Source organism: Aquarana catesbeiana, linkage group LG11, assembly GCF_042186555.1.
Source record: "Aquarana catesbeiana isolate 2022-GZ linkage group LG11, ASM4218655v1, whole genome shotgun sequence".
NCBI lineage: Eukaryota > Metazoa > Chordata > Amphibia > Anura > Ranidae > Aquarana > Aquarana catesbeiana.
The window spans coordinates 171,105,250-171,126,881 of NC_133334.1; the positions used below are offsets into that span (position 1 = coordinate 171,105,250).

Genomic DNA, 21,632 nt, shown 5'->3' on the forward strand with positions numbered 1-21,632 from the left:
ATAGTTACTGTGTGTCACACAAAGATTGTTAGTAATTTTGATGTACTTATTGTATAGGAATTTATAGAATTTGGAGCAGTATTTGCACGGAGTCACTTTATGTACTGTTTTTTTTGGTGTTTTATATTCATTTGGTTCATTAATATCACTTCATTTATTATATACACTTATATATATTGTTATATATTTTTTATGTATACACCTATAAAGGGGTGTTCACTAGATTAGATCATTCACTGTAAGAGGTGGGAGTATTTTTTGGGGATAGCGCCACGATTTAATTCTTCACGTGGGGTGTAGTGCACTATTTTCACGTCATAGATTTAAATATATTTTTTGTTTATGCTATATGCACCAAGTGGCAGCTTTAGTTAGGATATACCAACCGGTGATAACTATCATCAAGGTTGACTTTCCGAGGCGCAGTGGTGGTCAACTAAGTATATGGTGGATATTATACCTAGGAGTACCGTTTATTAACAAATGTAGTTAACCTGCATCTGCCAAAAACGTTGTTTTAGTGGTCGAACGAACGTTGTTTACTACGAACGATTACTGTACCCAGTAACCTCAAACTTGCCATTTTAAACTGTACAACAGTAAAGAAAAGCACATGGACCAGCACTAAAGTACTAATAATAATAGGAACACACAACAAATACTTTTTTTCAGCACTTTCCTGATCCTTCTATACTGATTATGCTCCCTCAATTCCTGGTCTGACCAGCATTTCCTTAATTGCTCCTTGGATTGTCGTACCCCAAAAGTCCTGTGCAGACTTCTCACAACTTTAGTCATGATCTTGGCCTTTCTCACATTTGGGTTTGGGTAAGGTCCATACTTCCCATCATAGTCTACCCTCTTCAAGATGTCCACCACCTCTATATATTTGAGGCCTTATATCTCGTCCTGGATGTGGAACTGCCTTGCCCTGGGCTTTTGTAGTTGCTGCTCTCTGCAGGCACATGCTTTGTCTCCGCCATGTGCTCTCCCACTGCCCCGAAAAAGAGGAGGTGGGGAATACACTAGAAAGAAGGATAGGGGCAGTTTTGCGCATGCGCAGTGTATATAAAGCATAATACGCATGCATCGTACGTATGATCTGTGAGCGAAGAACGGAGTAGTGTAAGCGCCAATCGTGCAAACGAAGGTACAATTTTAACTTGGGGCATCAGTGGTTAGTGGCCTATACTGCTTATAAATTGAGGCATATATTGGGACAAGATTAGGAGAGTTTAGCCTAACATTAGGGTTTGTCTTGTGTTGTGTCTTGCAGAGAAAATGGATAAATTTACAGACCCGGACTGCCTGCCAAACTTCATAGACAGGTACAGGGAGCTTCCATGTCTCTGGCAAGTCAAAAACAGGGACTACTCCAACAAGCTAGAGGAAGGCAGCGCTGGAGCAACTGTTGGAATTGGTGAAGCTGATGACCACTACGGCAGACATTACCTATCTGAAGGCCAAAATTGGTAGCCTGAGGAGCACATATCAGAGGGAACGCAAGAAGGTCCAGGATTCCATGAGATCAGGAGCAGTAGCAGATGATGTTTATTTCCCCAGGCTGTGGTACTACGACAGACTGCGTTTTTTGTCAGGGCAGAGTGAACCCAGGCCATCACTATCTACACTTCCTTCCACACTTCCTTCCACACTTCAACATCATATGAGGTTTCAGATGTCCAACCTGGGCCTTCCACCCAGGAAGATGTGGAGGAGCCCAGCTTGAGCCAGGCATAGCATTGTTCAACATATTTTTGGACAAAAATGTAATGATGTTAACTAGATGCTATTATTGATCACCAATTTCTGATTTAACAAAGTGGTTTACATATGAATAGACAATAGTAGCCAAAAATGATTGGGACAAGAATGAAAAATGCTGGGGTCAGATTGATAGTCTTTTCTATTTGTTAACATTCAATTTACAACAGTCATGAGCTCAAAACTGTGTGTGATTGATGACCAAAGAACTAAAACTATGTACCATTTTCATACACAGGAAAGTCACAGCCAGGAGGAGGCCTTGGAAAGCAGCCTGACTGAATCCCAGGTTCCTCCCCTCTGCCTTGCAACCAAAAGGACCAGGAAGGCGAGGAACCTGGAGGAGTCAGCGACTACTTTAATTCGCCAGGCTACTGCGGTACTAACAACGACCCCTGGTGGCCCCGAGTCGTATGGCTGTCTGACAGCCAGTAAACTGGAACGAATGGAGGAGGGCCAACGCCTCATCTGTGAGGAGATAATTATTCAGGCCCTAAACAAGGGGTTGAGGGGCCAACTCACAACTAAAAGCCACCTGTGTGAGTTGGACCATACTCCACCACCACCACCTCCAGCAACACCACCACAGCCACCCAACCCACTACAGCAGCCTGGAAGGAAGTGTTGAGAGTGATGGCCTGGGTTTGGTGTTGTCTGGCAAAAGACGCAGGCTGTTGTAAGACCACAGCTTCCAGACATATATGTCATCTGCTGCTGCTACCGATCTCTCGGAGTCCTGGACCATATTGTGCTCCCTATTAAATGGACTCCTAATTTTGCCTGTCAAATAATTGATGTCTGCCCTGCGGTACAAAGGCTTCACCAATTCCAACTGTTTCTCCAGCTTTGCCTTCCTCTTTATTTTGTTACGACCCCTATTAAATTCTTAATTTTTGTTTTGACAAATACATGGCTGTGTTTTACTTCAAAAAGGACAGTTTGTTTGTCAGTAGGCAGGTACATTTCAAAAATTACAATGTCAAATTAACAAGGGTCACCAACATAGTTGTATCTCTTTGAGGTTAAAAAATACAAGATAATAATGGTGTTGTGGTAACTTGACACACAAAACCACAAAAAATATTAGGGAGATCACTATATTAAAAAAAAAAGATTCTTCTGGAGATCTTGAGAAAAAAAATTAAAAAAAAGGAGATCACTAGAAAAAAAAAAATAAATATATTTATATTCTGGAGATCTTGAGAAAAAAAACCCAACAAAAACAAAGATTATTCAGGAGATCACGAGAAATAATATAAAATCCGTTTGTCAGAACTCTGTGTGAATATCAGCAGCAAAGCAACTTAATTATTCTAGCATTCTAAAAAAGAAGAGAATACGCTGCATTGAAAGATTTTAAATTTTGCAGTGTGACGAATGTGCTATTTCCATTACGAACGCTAGTTTTACAAGACTGAGCGCTTCCGTCTCGTACTTGATTCCGAGCATGCGTGAACTTTGGTGCGAGGACTTGTGTACACACGATCGGACTTTCCGACAACAAAGTGAAGTTGGCTGAAAATTTGAGAACCTGCTCTAAAACATTTGTGGGCGGAAATTCCGACAGCAAATGTTCGATGGAGCATACACACAGTCGGACTTTCCGACAACAAGCTCACATCGAACATTTCCCGACGGAAAATCCGATCATGTGTTTGCGGCATTAGTCCTCATGGTATTCGTTCAGTTAAAAGGTGTGCTTGTGGAATTGAGGTTAGAGGTGTGCTTGTGGAATTGATACGTAGGGGTACGGGACTAGGTTTATTTAACACAAAAGAGGCAGCGTCTCTAGTACCAGAATGTCCCATCCTCTCTACGTTCTATCATTTGCCAAAAACACATAAAGGGTTAGAGCCCCTGCAGGGTAGACCGATCATATCAGGGATTAATTCCCTAAATGAGCGGTTGGGCCAATGGCTTGATAAACAACTACAGCTGTTGGTGAACCAGCTCCAGGGATTTTTGAAAGACACCAACCATCTTTTATATATTATGAAGGATCTTGAGTGGCAGGAAGACTATGCATGGGTTACTTTTGATGTGAGTAGTCTGTATTCCTCCATCCCCCACAAGCAGTCTATAACAGCTGTACTTTTTTACTTGGAGACATTGACAAATTTATCGATTGAACACTGTCTCTTCATTGCTGATGTGCTGGAATATCTTTTGTCACATAATTTCTTTGTTTTTGATGGGGATTTCTACCTCCAAGCTATGGGTGCAAAATTTTTGCCCTCATTAGCCAACCTTTACATGGGTTGGTGGGAGCGGTCCCACATCTTTGCGGGTGGAAATCCCTATAGAGCGAAGATTGTCGTTTATCTAAGATTCATTGATAACCTCTTGCTGGTTGTATGTGGGGGAATGGATCTCATGCCATCTATGCTTACGTATCTTAATGATAATGATCTCAATCTGTCATTTACTGGCACTGCTGACAACAGCTCCATGTGTTTTTTAGATGTCAGGAAGTGATAGAAGATACACACAGGAAGTGATTTCATCTACAGATAAGTTTCTAGAGAGAAGAAAGTTTGCAGGAAGAAGAGGAGGATATCCTTGCAATTGGCTGCAGAGGAGGCATGTGAATTATCCGTTTGGTCTGTGTCGGATTGCTTATGGATGTGGAAGCTGTGATGTTACCCTCCTTTCCCACTGTATGCTGACGACATCTGACAAGTTACATTGCTCAGACCGGGTGGTCAACAAGCCTTTTTGACTTGTATGACGTATGTCATTTCAGGTCATTAATTTCCGGTAAGCCTCTTGATGTTCTTGGTGATGGCCCCGGCACCGATCTAGATCTCCCTTTCACTTGTGGTTTCCTCAGTATTGACCTACCTGTTAGATCCTGGAATTAATCATCCATTCACTTGTGAACCTGGGAGTCACTTTTCCATCTTTTGTTATGTGCAACCTCCATAGACTTTTGGTGGTGTCTTTTTCACAAGTTTTTTTTTTACAATTTATATCATGGACTGTTACGTTTTAAGTTCTTTTTTATAATCAATCTAGGACTTTTTGGAACTGTAACTGTTTTTTTTATTTTCAGTCACTGTTTAGTTTTATTTAATTAGGTTTATTATTTATTGTTTCACTTAGCTGTTTTGCAGATCAACACTGCATATTTATATTGTGCAATCCATATTTATGGTCATACTTAGTTCGTTCTAGGTTTTTTCATTGTGTATATGCACTCAATTTTTATATGCTTGCCAGGGTGTAGCGCTACACTTTTATATATTTTTTCACTTTTTACCTCAAGTCTACAGGTGTGTTAGCTGCTATCCTAGCGTTTTCTTTAGTTTAGCGCAGCTCTGTACATATCCATTTATTTGTTGTTCTGAGATATTAAAGGGGGGTGTCAACATTGTCTCACGTAGAGCCCCCTCTCTGGGGTGTTCGCTGTCACCCAGCTTTTTTCACACCAAAGCTTCCGGATCGGTTACATGGTTACACTGTAATGCCGCATACACACGATCGCACGTTCCGACCACAGAATCGATGTTTTTTTTTCCGACGGATGTTGGCTCAAACTTATCTTGCATACACACAGTCACACAAATGTTGTCGGAAATTCCGATCGCCAAGAACGCGGTGATGTACAACACATACGATGAGCCGAGAAAAATTAAGTTCAATAGCCAGTGCGGCTCTTCTGCTTGATTCCGAGCATGCGTGGAATTTTGTGCGTCGGAATTGTGTACACACGTTTGGAATTTACGACAACGCATTTTGTTGTTGGAAAATTTGAGATCCAGCTCTCAAATTTTGTTTGTCGGAAATTCCAACGGAAAATGTCCAATGGAGCCTACACATGGTCGGAATTTCTGACAACAAGCTCACATTGAACATTTGTTGTCGGAAATTCCGACCGTGTGTACGCGGCATTAGGTTAACTACAGATGTGGTGCAGTGGGGTGTAACTTGCTGCAGTCACATCCAGAGTGGTAACACCTTCAGCTCTTCGACTAATCACAAAATATACAACATTGGGTCCTTCTTCAAATGCAGTACTATGTGAAAAAATAACCCAAACCCAACCCAAACAAAAGAAAAGAGAAAATCAAGTGTGTGCAGAATAGAAACACCAATTAATGTAATGTCCCATCAGGACAAATCAACCAACTGAGAACATGTACCAGCAAACTAATGAATTATCTGAATAAAACCTGTGTTAGGATATAAATTGTAAATTATACATGCGTGCTTACATAAAAACACAGAAAAAAGTCCATAGAGTGTTCTATAAAGTCCAATAAAGGATGCAGGTAGAGAACCCCCAAATGGTCCTTTCCAAAATGTGATCACACACTATAGCCAGCAGATGATAAATGATAAGGAATGCCGGATGGCCGCTTACCAGAACTGTGGGACCTCTATTACGGAGGTCTAATGGGCACAGACAGGAGGAAACACTCAGGCGAGGGTGTTTTTTTTTCCTTTTTCAAATGTTTTTATTGGTTATTGGTTTACTGTATTATCTATAAATGTTTACATGTGACTGTTGGTCCATGTTCCTATGTGTATGCAGGACCTTTTGGTATGCATGGGAACATGGACCTTCAGTTTGAGCTTTTACTCAAGTTTCTAGCCGCATGCTCTTTGGGGCTGAGGTTTTGTGATTGATCGAGCGGTGTTCTCATCACTGATTATCACCGCCCCCAGAACACCTGTAGCTATTGGAGCAGTCTATTTAAGATCTATCAGTTATGTCAGCCATTGTAATGATTAAGCTCAAGATGTATGTGTGAATCGCGTCTACGTGACCACAGTTTGGTGTCTTTGGTGTTATCTTTGTGAAACAAAATAAAAGGAAGTTCTGGATATGCAGCCATTTCTTTTTTCTTTCCAAGTTTCCCACGGAGGCAGGCCAGGGCTAGCACTCTGCAAGATACTCCAATCAGCCTTATCTTTATACACCTGGAGCAGCGGCTCTTTTTCTTGCAGTCTAGGAACAGGAAGAGGAGGAGTTCTTGGACCAAAAATTTGTTGCTTAATCGTGACCAATTCTATCATATGCCATTGCTGCGGGAGCTCCACAAGAATAATCCTGATGATTTTAAGAATTATCTCCAGATGACGGACCCCTGCTTTCACCAACTCTTGCCATTGTTGACCCCCTATATTAAGAAGCAGGACATATGCATGAGGCTTGCCATTACTCCAGAGCAAAGGCTCATAGCCACCTTGCAGTACTTGGTAACTGGGAGAAGTCTCCAGGACCTCAAGTTTACCACTGGGATCTCTCCCCAGGCTCTGGGACTCATTATTCCAGAGACCTGTTCAGCCATTATTCAAGTGCTGCAGGAGGACTATATTCGGGTAAGTTTTTTTCCTTTAACATCACATTCTATGTGTTTAATGTTTGCTAATGTATTGTATTAATTTCTTGATTCCATAATTAGCAATATTGTAATATGATATGAATATCCTCTTTGTCCTAATGCATGCTGTAATCTTTTACTGCTCCTTTTTTGGCCTATATGCATATTTTCCTTCATTAACCTCCCCAGCATGCTATTCTGGGTCCATACCCACCTAGCCTAGTAACCTAACAATGTTTATTGTCAGCTACATTTTGGGATTTACACTAAACACCCCCTAAAATGTGTCCAAATGTTATTGTTGTCCTGAGTGCTGAGTGCAATAAGCCATTTTTTGGTAGCCCAAACTCATTTGGAGCCCCCTCCCCAAAAAAATGCAAAGTCACCAGATACAAATACTCTATCTGCTGACTCTGCAAAACCCATACACACTATCCCTCTTTTGTGGTCATGAATTCACCAAAGCATGTAGTGCAAAGGGCCTGCCTGATTACCTTCAAATTGTAGCGTAGACATTTTTTGTCTCCTATTATCTTGATAGGTAATTTAATTTATGAATGTCAAAATGTGCTTCAATTTGGACAGTGTGTATCCATATTTTTAGATTATGACACTTCTTATCAGTCCACTAGGCTGGTAATGGTGTAAGTAAGGAGAGGCTTGCCAAAGTCTCACACATTATTTATGCAAACAGCTCTCATGGAAGTGGAGAGGATTACCTGTCCAAAACATCTACCCATTACCCCCCCACCATAAAATTTTTAGAATGGGCCACCAGAGGGGGTGAGGAATCAGATAAGTTGACCTTACACTTTTGTCACTAAATACTCCTTTAAGTTTTATACTTATGTTGGCCAAGAATGTTTGTGTCAAATCTGCTTGGAATATTATGTGCAGAATTTGTCATTTCTTTTTCCTTTTTTTACTCCACAGTTTCCTTCCAACCCACACGCAATGACAGGACGATGCAGCCCAGTTCCAGCATCAGTGGGATTTTCCCAACTGTGGTGGTGCTATTGATGGAAAACATGTCCGGATTGTCCCACCACCCAACTCGGGCTCATATTATTTCAACTACAAGGGCTTTTGCAAGATAGCCATGCTAGCTGTAGTGTCAGCTAGTTCTTGTTTCTGGATGTTGGGAAGAACGGCCGCAACTCTGATGGAGAAGTCATTATGCAGACAGAGTTCTATAAGTGGCTCCAGAATGGTACCTTAAACTTGCCACCTGCTGAGGACAAGGTTGAGGGCCTCAATTTTGTTTTTGTTGCAGATAAGGCCTTTGGTCCAGGTGAACATCTTATGAAGCTGTTTCCTATGAGGAGCCTCACCCTAGAGCAGAGAATCTACAATTACAGGCTCTCTCATGCCAGAAGGGTGGTTGAAAACGCTTTTGGCATCCTCTCCAGTCGTTTCAGGCTGTTTTTAACCCCAATTAACCTGGCACTATACAAAATAAACCATGTGGTATTGTGCTGCTGCATCTCCCATAATCTTTTACGTTGGAATGCTAGCAGCTACCTTGCCTCAGTGCCAACAGATGCAGAACCTCGTCCATCTGGGGCTGTGATGACGGCTCTAGAAACTGGCCGTGCTGGATTGCCCTCCCAAGAGGCCAGAGATATCCGACAAAAACACCTGGAATATTTTGTGGGTAGAGGAGCAGTGGCTTGGCAGCAATTTGGAGCTGATTATGCCTAATCTAATTTTGAGATCATAAACTCATATTTCATTTGAACTACTGTTGTCTGTGTTTCTTATCTGTCTAACATGTTCACAAATGGGCTTTATTTTGGCCACTTTCTCCAATGGTGCAATTGTACCTTTTTTGCTACATGACAATCTCTTCTTCAGCTAACTATTATGGTGTGCTGAGGGTCTTCTACACACACACAATGTTTTTGTTCTTAATGGATCTAATGCATGAGTTCAAAAACATGCCTTTTCAACTCCTTTAATTTTTGTTAGACCCAATTATTTGCGGAGTTGCCCACATTTAACAGTACATTGTCGCTGTAACTACAACTTAACTAATACACTGGTATTGAACATTGAAATAATAAGCCACACATTGTTTAGTAAAAAACTTTTACTCAAAGCACATTCACATGTGTGTTTTAAGGTTTTAAAACAAACCATCTTGGTGTATAACATGTATATTTGCAATTATTTTGCCTTTTTTTGTGGCTAAACGGGCATGTTAGAAAACATAAGATACACATCCCCAACTCAGGAACTTCCAAAGTTGAACTTTAGTAAAGTGAAGGCCAAATGAGACATTACTATCCCAAGACTGTGTGGATGGGATGTTGCCTTCCTCAGATAGGGTGATATCACCCCTCTAAAAGCCAAAATTTGAAGCCACGTACACGTAGAGGCATAACTATTAAATGTCCCTTATGATCCCCTGCCGAAAATGTGTGTAGTTCCAAACATGTTAGTTTCTAAAGCCCCAAAACACACAGTGTGTCAACATGTGCTATCTCCCAACACGGGGTATCAATGAATGTGTTTTGGGGGTGCAACCCCTTCCTCTGACCTACTTTAGTGATTTTGAAGGGTTTGTACCCCCAAACACATCCATTGCTAACATGTGCTATCTCCCATCACGGGGTATCAATGGACGCGTTTTGGGGGTGCAACCCCTTCCTCATAACTAAAGTAGGTCAGAGGAAGGGGTTGCACCCCCAAAACACGTCTATTGACACCCCATGATGGGAGCTAGCACATGTTGACACACTGTGTTTTGGGGCTTTAGCAAACTAGATGTAGGGAAAGACACACATTTTAGGCATGGGATTATGAGGGAAATAAGAATTTTAAGGCACAATTTGTGGGCATCTTCAATTTTTGGCTTTGCGGTTCTTAAAAACACACAAAGATTACAATTAACATTACTTAGGGCAGGGTTTCCCAACTCTCCTTCTCAAGATGCATTCCCAGGTCATGTTTTCTATATTTGTAGATTTTGGCACAGGTGATGTTGTCATTTTCTAGTTTAGTAATTCACACAGTAATTTTTATACTCTGAAAAATACATAAAATAGGACCTGGTGGTGTACCTAGAGAAGTGGAGTGGACAAACACTGACCTCGGACACCAAAGCCTAGGTTCACATTGGAGCGATTTGTCATGCAATTTGAGAGATCAAATCTCACCCTGGTGCCTGGGTCTACAAAACTCGGGTACCTAGCAACACTGCTAGCTCCTCCTTCTCCATGCTAATGTTAAGGCACTACATACTTTGCTAATGTGTGGAGTGGGTGTTTGGTTTGGACATCTAAACACTTGACATGTGTACACATTTGGAGCCAGATTCAAAGAACACTCAAACAACAGACTCACAAATAGATTCTTCCACTTCTGGGTCTCTTTGGCCCTCTGTTTGACTTGCATCATGATGTTATGTCAACAAGTGCAAGGTCTGTGCTGGGTCCAGGTGTCAGATCCCACGCCTTAAAACCAACATCCTGGTTGTGCTGACCACTCTCACTTTCCTCTAAAAAAAAAAAATACACCATTCATTAAGCCACACCAAGTTACATCTGTTTCTAGCATCCATTTTGCTGCATTAGTTGACCAACCTTGCACTTGGTCTGATGACAATGTTTACTCCTGACTAGTGGACTCCACCATGCTGTACTGTGTTTTTTTTCAGTGAAAAATGCATCGAAAAGGGAAGGTGATGTGATTTTACAGAGGGCAAACACTGGACAAGTGCCAACATTGAAAAACTCCTGCAGTTGCCCCCACCCCTTCTGTCTCCTATGGAATTGGGGATATATGATCATTCTAGCAGGTGTGACTGTGATCCCTGGGGCCTCTCCTCTAGCTATGTCTACACTGACAAGGCTGCATTAATGGGCAATGATGAGCCAGGCAGCAACGAGAAAGTGTTCTTTACCCCTTAAGTTCCTGTTTAAGCCCATGGCCTTTGGCCCACCTAGAATCAGTGGCTAAATGAGTGGTTTGGAAGTTGTCACTCACGTTTTTGGGGGGAAGATGGCCTTGTTGTTTCCCCTGTTGGGGCCCAAGTGAGGGTAGCCTCCCTTCGTCCCCTCTGGTGGCTTGTCTGTAGCCTCATTTTTTTGTGCCTCCCTGTTTATTTATTTAAAAACTAAATACATGGCAAAACTTATAAAAATTCAAAAATGTTCATATATGCTTTATATTTAACTTTATCTTTAAAATACAAATTCAGACAAAGATTAGAGAAAACATTATCTTGATTTATCGAGACCTACTTGAAGAAAGCACATATATAGACAGCTAATTTACACATATACAGTACATATTGGTTAGATACAAATATTGCTTACTTTTTTTGATTATGTGATGGATGGACTCCATCTGGTCTTGCTTGCGGTGCTTTAGATCAGACCATCGCTTTCTGATTTGGTCCTTTGTTACACCGAAAATTTTCCCTGCAAAACGACGATGAGCTTCCCCAAAATGAGATCCTTTCCGCTGTTGGGCCGTTTGTAGTTGCGCAGCTTGCAGTCGTAGTCGTGCTTCTCAAGGATGCGCACTATCTCCACCATCTCACCTTTGCTCATGGGGGTGGCTTTGTGTCTCCTCTAAGCTCCACCACCACGGGGCTGCCTGGAATTTGCAGAATACGCCATGTTGTCCCTCCCGAATGTTCCGCCGTGTGTGTCACATGCAGAAGAGAGCTGGTCACGCCCCAGCCTCATGACACACTGAGATTTTCTGCCGGGAATTGTGTGATGACAGACTGTTGGCGTAAAATCCGACCGTTTGTACGCTCCATCGGACAATTGTTGGTGGATTTTCTGTGGACAAATGTTGGATGGCAGGCTTATAAATTTTCTGCGGACAAATGTCTGTTGTCGGATTTTCCGATCATGTGTACACAAGTCCGTCAGACAAAAGACCAAAGTACAAAAACGCATGCTCGAAAGCAAGGACGAGCCAGAAGCGGTCGGTCTTGTAAACTAGCGTTTGTAAGGGAGAATTAACATTCTGCATTCGAAATGCAGCACACATTCTCTTGTTCTTCAACTGCTTGCCGCCCGCCCACCGTCAAATGACAGCAGGGCGCTGCAGCTCTCGTTCAAATGAGGGCAGGGGCACGCAGCGCGGCGATTGTGGCTGCACCATGTTGCTAGGGCATGGCGCGAAACCAATCTCTGTAAAGAGCCTCATTCACGGCTCTTTAACCATGTGATCGGCTATGTCCGATCACAGCCGGTCACATGTAAACACGGAGATGCTGGTAATCCGCTCTCCTTACCTCACACTGACAGAGTGTGTGGCGAGGAGAGCCGATCAGCGGCATCTCCACGCAGGGGTACATCTAGGAATGTAATCAGGGCACTGATCATCAGTGCCCTGATTACAATATAGCAATACAGTGTCACCAATCAGTGCCCACCATTGCCCACCAATGCCAGCAATCAGTGACCACCAGTGGCAGCAATCAGTGCCCACCACTGCCAACAAGTGCAACCAATCAGTATCCATTAGCGATGCCAGTCAGTGCCGGCAATCAGTGCCGCCTATCAGTGCTGCCTATCAATGCCCATCACTGCTGTCGATCAATGCCCATCAGTATCACCCATTAGTACTGCCTATCCGTGCCGCCTATCAGTGCCCACCAGTGATGCCTATCAGTGCCCACCAGTGCCACCTATCAGTGCCCAGTGCCACATATCAGTGCCCATAAGTGCAGCATATTAGTGCCTCCTCATCAGTGCCACCTCATCAATGCCCACCAGTTCTGCCTATCAGTGCCGCTTCATCAGCGCACATCAGTGAACGCGAAAAATTACTTAGTTACAAAATTTACTGACAGAAAAAAAAAAGTTAAAACTTTTTTTTTCAAAATTTTTGGTGTTTAAATACCACCAAAAGAAAGCTTTATTTGTGTTAAGTAAGCGCAATTGTTCATGCAAAGTGCAACAGCTCTGAAAGCTGAAAAATGGCTTGGGCAGGAAGGGGGTATAAGTGCCCGGTAGGCAAGTAGTTAACCACTTCAACCCAGGAAGAATTTACCCCCTTCCTGACCAGAGCACTTTTTGCGATACGGCACTGCGTCGCTTTAACTGACAATTGCGCGGTCGTGCGACGTTGCGCCCAAACAAAATTGACGTCCTTTTTCCCCACAAATAGAGCTTTCTTTTGGTGGTATTTGATTACCTCTGCGGTTTTTATTTTTTGTGCTATAAACAAAAAAGAGTGAAAATTTTGAAAAAAAAGCAATATTTTTTACTTTTTGCTATAATAAATATCCCCCAAAAATATATAAAAAAAACCCTAAATTTCTTTTTCAGTTTAGGCCGATATGTATTCTTCTACATTTTTTTGGTAAAAAGAAAATCGCAATAAGCGTATATTGATTGGTTTGTGCAAAAGTTATAGCGTCTACAAAATAGGGGATAGATTTATGGCATTTTTATTATTAATTTTTTCTTTATTAGTAATAGCGGCGATCTGCGATTTTTATCGTGACTACGACATTATGGCGGCACATCGGATACTTTTGACACTTTTTTGGGACCATTGTCATTTTTTACAACGATCAGTGCTATAAAAATGCACTGATTACTGTGTAAATAAACCTTAGGGGGTGATCCAGGGGTTAAGTGTGTCCTAGGGAGTGATTCTAACTGTGGGGGGAAGGGCTCACTACAACATGACAGAGATCACTGCTCCTAGGCAGAAAAGGGAAATGCCTTGTTTACATTTCCCCATTCTGCCGCTCTGTGTCACGATCACGGGCCCCCGACGGAAATCGAGTCCGCAGGACCTGCGGGCACACTCACGGAGTACGCTCACGCCCACAATGCCGCGTCTTAAAGGGGGCGTACATGTACGCCCATTTGCGCAGCCGTGCCATTGTGCCGACGTACATCATCGTGCACTGGTCGGCAGGCGGTTAATGGGATAATAATGAAGCTGCTTTGCTGGTGATACTGATGGAGTTCTGCCAAACGTATTTTAAAAGGCTTTTATTTTCTAGTGATATCAAGAATAATATTATTATGCTTGTTTTTGTTTTTTTTTGGGCAAGTTACCACAACACCATTATCCCGTAGTTTTTAAGATCAAAGATACAACTATGTTGGTGTCCCTTGTTAATTTTACATTGTATTTTTTTAAATGTAACTGCCTACTCCCAAACTGACATTTGAAGTAAAACGCATAGCCAAGTATTATTCTTTATTTTTTTTTATTGTGCATTAAAAAAGGAAAACAAATAAAATTAGACATGCTATCTGCCAATAGAACTTAACCAAAAAGTGTATTCTATGCATCTAAAAATATAGAAAATATACCAAATCAAATCATTATTTAACCAAAAAATAAAATAAAAGCCTCATGCGTGTGTCCTGCTTCTTAATATAGGGGGTCAACAATGCCAGGAGTTGGTGAAAGCAGGGGTCCGTCATCCAGAGATAATTCTGAAAATCATCCGGATTATTCTCCTGGAGCTCCCGCAGCAAAGGCATATGACATAATTGGTCACGATTACTAAAGCGGAATGGAAAAGACACATAATGAGAGAAGATTTGGATGCTGCACACCCCGAGTGATATCAAAAAAAGTGAATTGTCCCCCATGTGGGGTTTTCTAGGCAGCAGAAGGGTAAAAAGATGATAACATGTGGTTTAAAAATTGATGGACTTTATTAATAGCATAATCCCAAAGAGTGTCAATGATAGTATAAATAGGAGCTGTGGTACAGGAGATAACACAAGTGAAACTAGGCACAATAATATACAATGTTCAAGCGTTAAAATAGGATATTAATCATGACGCGTTTTGACCCCACCGGGTCTTCTTCAGAGGATTTGAGCGCTGTAGAGAAATTTGCATTTATTGAGATTCATGGATATGACCATAAAATAAAATTGAATAAAATATAATAATTATACATTTATCGATATAGTTACCAATCACATTGTGTTAAGCAATTTCTCCTGAGCCTAAAATTCTCAAGTCTCCCCCACTCAGTCCCAGCAGGGATCCCCGGCCGGCCGGTACACCAACAGAGGGAGCCAAAACGAATGCGTGTCTTACGAGGAGTCACAAAAGTGGATAAAATACCAAAGTCAGGGAGGGGCGTGAGGGCGAACGAGCAGCACCTGCAGTCGAAGCATAGAGTAACAGTGCTATCAGTGCATTTTATTTAGCACGGATAGAAATATATATGTCATTTCAATCGTTGAGTGTTGGGAGTAATAAGTCTGTTTTTAAATTTTGTTAACTGTTATCTGTATTCCAAAGGCCAGCAGCATGTACATATTCACATTTGTGTGAAAGTAAAAATTAAAGTAGTAGCTGTGAATAGATATAAATATCAGTATGTCAAAGACTGAGTAATAAATGGGTAGTGGTAAGTATGTTGTATTGTGGGATTGGAATGGAGAGAATAGCATGATAAAATGGAACAAGAATAAGAGTATAGAATCAGAAATAAAGAAATAGGGGGAATAGAATGGGGAAGGAAAGCAGGGACCCAGACAAGTGAGGGATATGTGGGAGGGATAGAAAGGAGGGGGGAAAAAAGGGGGGGGCAGGGAAGAGTGGCAGGAAGGAGGAAAAGGGGACGGGCAGAGGGAGGGAAGGAAGAATGGGGAAGGGGAAGAAAGGATCCAGAAAGAAAGAGCCCCAAAGAAGGATGTACAGTGGGGACAGAAAGTATTCAGACCCCCTTAAATTTTTCACTCTTTGCTATATTGCAGCCATTTGCTAAAATCATTTAAATTCATTTTTTTCCCTCATTAAATGTACACACAGCACCCCATATTGATACAAAAACACAGAATCGTTGACATTTTTGCAGATTTATTAAAAAAGAAAAACTGAAATATCACATGGTCCTAAGTATTCAGACCCTTTGCTCAGTATTTAGTAGAAGCACCCTTTTGATCTAATACAGCCATGAGTCTCTTTGGGAAAGATGCAACAAGTTTTTCACCCCTGGATTTGGGGATCCTCTGCCATTCCTCCTTGCAGATCCTCTCCAGTTCTGTCAGGTTGGATGGTAAACGTTGTTGGACAGCCATTTTTAAGTCTCTCCAGAGATGCTCAATTGGGTTTAAGTCAGAGTTCTGGCTGGGCCATTCAAGAACAGTCACGAAGTTGTTGTGAAGCCACTCCTTCGTTATTTTAGGTGTGTGCTTAGGGTCATTGTCTTGTTGGAAGGTAAACCTTCGGCCCAGTCTGAGGTCTTGAGCACTCTGGAGAAGGTTTTCATCCAGGGTATCCCTGTACTTGTTTGCATTCATCTTTCCCTCAATTGCAACCAGTCGTCCTGTCCCTGTAGCTGAAAAACACCCCCACAGCATGATGCTGCCACCACCATGCTTCACTGTTGGGACTGTATTGGACAGGTGATGAGCAGTGCCTGGTTTTCTCCACATATACCGCTTAGAATTAAGGCCTAAAAGTTCTATCTTGGTCTCATCAGACCAGAGAATCTTATTTCTCACCATCTTGGAGTCCTTCAGGTTTTTTTTAGCAAACTCTATGCGTGCTTTCATGTGTCTTGCACTGAGGAGAGGCTTCCGTCGAGCCACTCTGCCATAAAGCCCCGACTGGTAGAGGGCTGCAGTGATGGTTGACTTTCTACAACTTTCTCCCATCTCACGACTGCATCTCTGGAGCTCAGCCACAGTGATCCTTGGATTCTTCTTTACCTCTCTCACCAAGGCTCTTCTCCCCGATAGCTCAGTTTGGCCAGACGGCCAGCTCTAGGAAGGGTTCTGGTTGTTCCAAACGTCTTCCATTTAAGGATTATGGAGGCCACTGTGCTCTTAGGAACCTTAAGTGCAGCAGAAATTTTTTTGTAACCTTGGCCAGATCTGTGCCTTGCCACAATTCTGTCTCTGAGCTCTTCAGGCAGTTCCTTTGACCTCATGATTCTCATTTGCTCTGACATGCACTGTGAGCTGTAAGGTCTTATATAGACAGGTGTGTGGCTTTCCAAATCAAGTCCAATCAGTATAATCAAACACAGCTGGACTCAAATAAAGGTGTAGAACCATCTCAAGGATGATCAGAGGAAATGGACAGCACCTGATTTAAATATATGAGTGTCACAGCAAAGGGTCTGAATACTTAGGACCATGTGATATTTCAGTTTTTCTTTTTAATAAAGCTGCAAAAATGTCAACAGTTCTGTGTTTTTCTGTCAATATGGGGTGCTGTGTGTACATTAATGAGGAAAAAATGAACTTAAATGATTTTAGCAAATGGCTGCAATATAACAAAGAGTGAAAAATTTAAGGGGGTCTGAATACTTTCCGTCCCCACTGTAGAAAAACTGAGGAAATGATGAAAGGTGAAAAAACAGTGATGTGTGAAAGGGTGCAAGTGGAGGAATGGAAGTGTAAGTAGGAAGGAAGCCCAAGAATTGGGAAAGGTGTGAAAATCGTGTGAATACAGTGAACAGGGCCAAAATGAGGCCAAGAATTGCAACAAAAAAACAAGAAAAACAACCCAAAAACGTGAGAAAGTGAATAATGGAAAAGGGTGTGAGATGCATCAGTGATGGTGTGCTAGCGCCAACAAGCATGAAAAGTGGGTGGTAAGTTTGGGTATTCGAAAGAAGAAGAGAAGTAGGCCAGCAGAGGTAAAAAAAATCCCAATGTTGGAGTTCCACAGTGATAGGAAAAATGTTAAGAGCAGATGGGATCAAATCTGAAATGTCCAAAATAGTATGATTACCAAGGATGTGTAAAAAAATGATGTGGAGGGGACCTGCGGTGCGGGATGTGCCCCATCAGGCCCGACTCGTCAAGGTATAAGGGTACTTATAATTACCTATCTCCAGATTGTTAGTCAGTTTAAGCATCCTGATGGAACAGTAGGAATCAGCCAAGGAACCCCCCAATGTTTCATCATTGAATGTGGAAGGCTGGCCGCTGGTTGATTGCCTAATCGAGCTGCAGGTAGATGCAAGCCGCCCCCACCTCCCCTCCTCCAGCAGGGACTGTGACACAATAGCGACACCCCACGTGTGGCTCCCCCAGCGTTCAGGAAGACATATGTCCCGGCACGGCCGTCACCTCCGCCGCAATAGCGTAACGCTGCAACGTCGCGCATATGGCATCATGCGCGCGCAGGTAGCGTCACAGCATTCGGATGTGATCCAGTATGCCGCTGGCAGGAAGTGATACACCCCAGGTGGACCCACCACCTGGTGGGTGTGTTAGGGAAGCACAGGGCCCTATGCTTCCCCCCCTTGCAGGAAGAGACACAGTGATGGAGCCTCCACTCCCCAATGGATCAGCAGGCCGGGGAATCCATGCCCAGGCCCAGCCGGGGGAAGAGGCGGAGAAAAAGCACAAAGAAAACAGTGTGTCAAAACATATCAGATATTATGCATCTGGCTCAATTTGAATGGTGCCCCATGCCCGTAATTATCAACAAATTGCAATAAGTTATAAATCACATTATACATGCGAAAATATTTGGAAGCTGTGGGCTGTTGAGGTGCAATTAAGGTATCCACAAACTACCTCCACTAGATTTCATGAATGTGAATAGTCCAGATCATCTGAGTTGTCTATTTAACAGAATGAGAGTACTCGCCAATGTACATTCTCAAACGTTTAAATGCGCCAAAAGGTGGGCAGGTATCTTATCTAGTACTATAGTAAGTATTGTGAAACAGGGAGGAAACAGATAATTCTATTTAATCCCCCCTATTCGAAAGTAATGTCTTATTAGTGCATTGGGATAACCCAATCATCACCTATAAACTGGCTCATCAGGTAAACAATGTAACAAAATACTTATACAATAAAAGCAATAAGGACAATATATGGACTACAAAATTCAACCAAAAGCAGCCCACAGCTCATATCTAGACTCAGGTGTCAAAATGGGCGAAAGGGTGTTTAACCACCCAAAGTATACTGTAGAGCTGAGAAGACCCATAATGAGAGAAGATTTGGATGCTGCACACCCCGAGTGGTATCGAAAAAAAGGGAAATGTCCCCCATGTGGGGTTTTCTAGGCAGCAGAAGGGTAAAAAGATGATAACATGTGGTTTAAAAATTGATGGACTTTATTAATAGCATAATCTCAAAGAGTGTCAATGATAGTATAAATAGGAGCTGTGGTACAGGAGATAACACAAGTGAAACTAGGCACAATAATATACAATGTTCAAGCGCTAAAATAGGATATGAATCATGACGTGTTTCGACCCCACCGGGTCTTCTTCAGAAGTTCGGGCGTTGTAGAGAAATTTGCATTTATTGAGATTCATGGATATGACCATAAAATAAAATATAATAGGTATACATTTATTGGTATAGTTACCAATCACATCGTGTTAAGCAATTTCTCCTGAGCCTAAAATTCTCCAAAGTCTCCCCCACTCAGTCCCAGCAGGGATCCCCAGCCGGCCGGTACACCAACAGAGGGAGCCAAACCGAATGCGTGTCTTACGAGGAGTCAACCGTGGATAAAATCCCAAAGCCAGGGAGTGGCGTGAGGGCGAGTGAGCAGCACCTGCAGTCCAAGCATAGAGTAACAGTGCTATCAGTGCATTTTATTTAGCACGGATAGAAATATATATGTCATTTCAATCGTTGAGTGTTGGGAGTAATAAGTCTGTTTTTAAATGTTTTAACTGTTATCTGTATTTCTAAGGCCAGCAGCATGTAGATATTTACATATTTGTATGAAAGTAAAAATGAAAGTAGTAGCTGTGAATAAATATAAATATCAGTATGTCAAAGACTGAGTAATAAATGGGTAGTGGTAAGTATGTTGTATTGTGGGATTGGAATGGAGAGAATAGCATGATAAAATGGAACAAGAATAAGAGTATAGATTCAGAAATAAAGGAATAGGGGGAATAGAACGGGGAAGGAAAGCAGGGACCCAGACAAGTGAGGGATATGTGGGAGGGACGGAAAGGAGGGGGGGGGAGTGGGGGGGGGGAGTGGCAGGAAGGAGGAAAAGGGGATGGGTGGAGGGAGGGAAGGAAGAATGGGGAAGGGGAAGAAAGGGTCCAGAAAGAAAGAGCCCCAAAGAAGGATGTAGAAAAACTGAGGAAATGATGAAAGGGGAAAAAAACTGATTTTTAAAACAGCTTACCTGTAAAATCCTTTTCTTGGAATACATCACGGGACACAGAGCACCATAATAATGACTATGTGGGTTATACCCTTACCTTTAGGTGATTGGACACTGCAACCAATAGTAAGACGGTTCCTCCCATATAACCCCTCCTATACCGGAAGTACCTCAGTTTTGTAGCAAGCAATGACGATCCCAGAAAGAGGGGAGGGACCTCTGTGTCCCGTGATGTACTCCAAAAAAAGGATTTTGCAGGTAAGCTGTTTTAAAAATCCGTTTTTCTTTATCGTACATCACGGGACACAGAGCACCATAATAATGACTATGTGGGATGTCCTAAAGCAATGCACCTGAGGGGGGGGGACACATTATCCCTAAGCCCAACGGGCCTGAGACTATAAAGCTGCCTGCAACACGCTGTGGCCAAAAACAGCCTCTTTTTGAACTGAAGACCAAGCGGCCGCTTTGCAAACCTGAGCCATAGACACCTGTTGGTGTACTGCCCATGATGCACTAATCCCTCTAGTGGAATGTGCTTTTAAATCCCGTGGTGGAACCCTGCGCTTTAATCCATACGCCTGGATAATAGTCTGACGAATCCACCTGGATATAGTTGAACTTTTTGCCGGTTGTCCTTTTTTAGGACCTTCAGGCAAGACAAAAAAACAAACAGTCAGTTTTCCGAAAGGGAGCTGACATTTCCAAGTAAACTTTTATCGCCCTCACCACATCCAGTGAGTTAAGCGACCTTTCCTCCCTCATCTTAGGGTTTGGGAAAAAGGAAGGTAAAATGATATCCTGATTCAAATGAAATTTGGAAACCACCTTCGGTAGAAATTCCAGACGAGGGCGCATGACCACTCTGTACTAATGAAGAATCATAAAAGGTTCTTTGCAAGAAAGGGCGGCCAATTCTGACACCCTTCTAGCCGATGTTATAGCCACCAAAAAAACTAATTTTCTGGTCAATAGGACAAAAGGAATATGCCTAATAGGTTCAAACGGTTGACCCTGTAAGGCTGACAGTACCAAATTTAGGTCCCAGGGACATAAAGGTGGTTTAATCGGCGGCCTCAAGTGTGTTACACCCTTGACAAAGGTTCGCACCAAAGAATGGGATGCAATTGGTCTTTAGAAGAAAACCGATAAGGCCGAAATCTGTCCTTTAATTGTCCCTAAAGCGAGCTGCAAGTCTACTCCTGTTTGCAGAAAGGCGAGAACCCTTCCAATCGTATACCTACGAGGGTTCCATTTTCTTTCCCCACACCAAGAAATGTATGACTTCCAGACTCTATAATAGATAGCTCTAGAAACTGACTTTCTAGCATTTATCAAAGTAGACAAGACTGAACCCATAATACCACGGTCTTTCAATAGTCTGGTCTCAATAGCCAGGCCATCAAATTCAGCAACCGTAAAGAAGGATGGAATATGGGCCCTTGAGACAACAGGTCTGGACGGCAAGGAAGGACCAATGGG

The 21,632-nt window shown here is 42.4% G+C and overlaps 1 protein-coding gene across 1 annotated transcript in view; it reads left to right on the top strand.

Annotated features, from left to right (window-relative positions):
- PLA2G15 (phospholipase A2 group XV) overlaps positions 1 to 6,562 on the top strand; it is a 451,295-nt gene extending 444,733 nt beyond the window's left edge. The window contains exon 6 of the mRNA XM_073605040.1: positions 4,226 to 6,562. Coding sequence (XP_073461141.1) covers positions 4,226 to 4,239 — 14 coding nt within the window. The 3' untranslated portion in view covers positions 4,240 to 6,562. The remainder of the gene's footprint in view (positions 1 to 4,225) is intronic.
- The last annotated feature ends 15,070 nt before the right edge of the window (positions 6,563 to 21,632 follow it).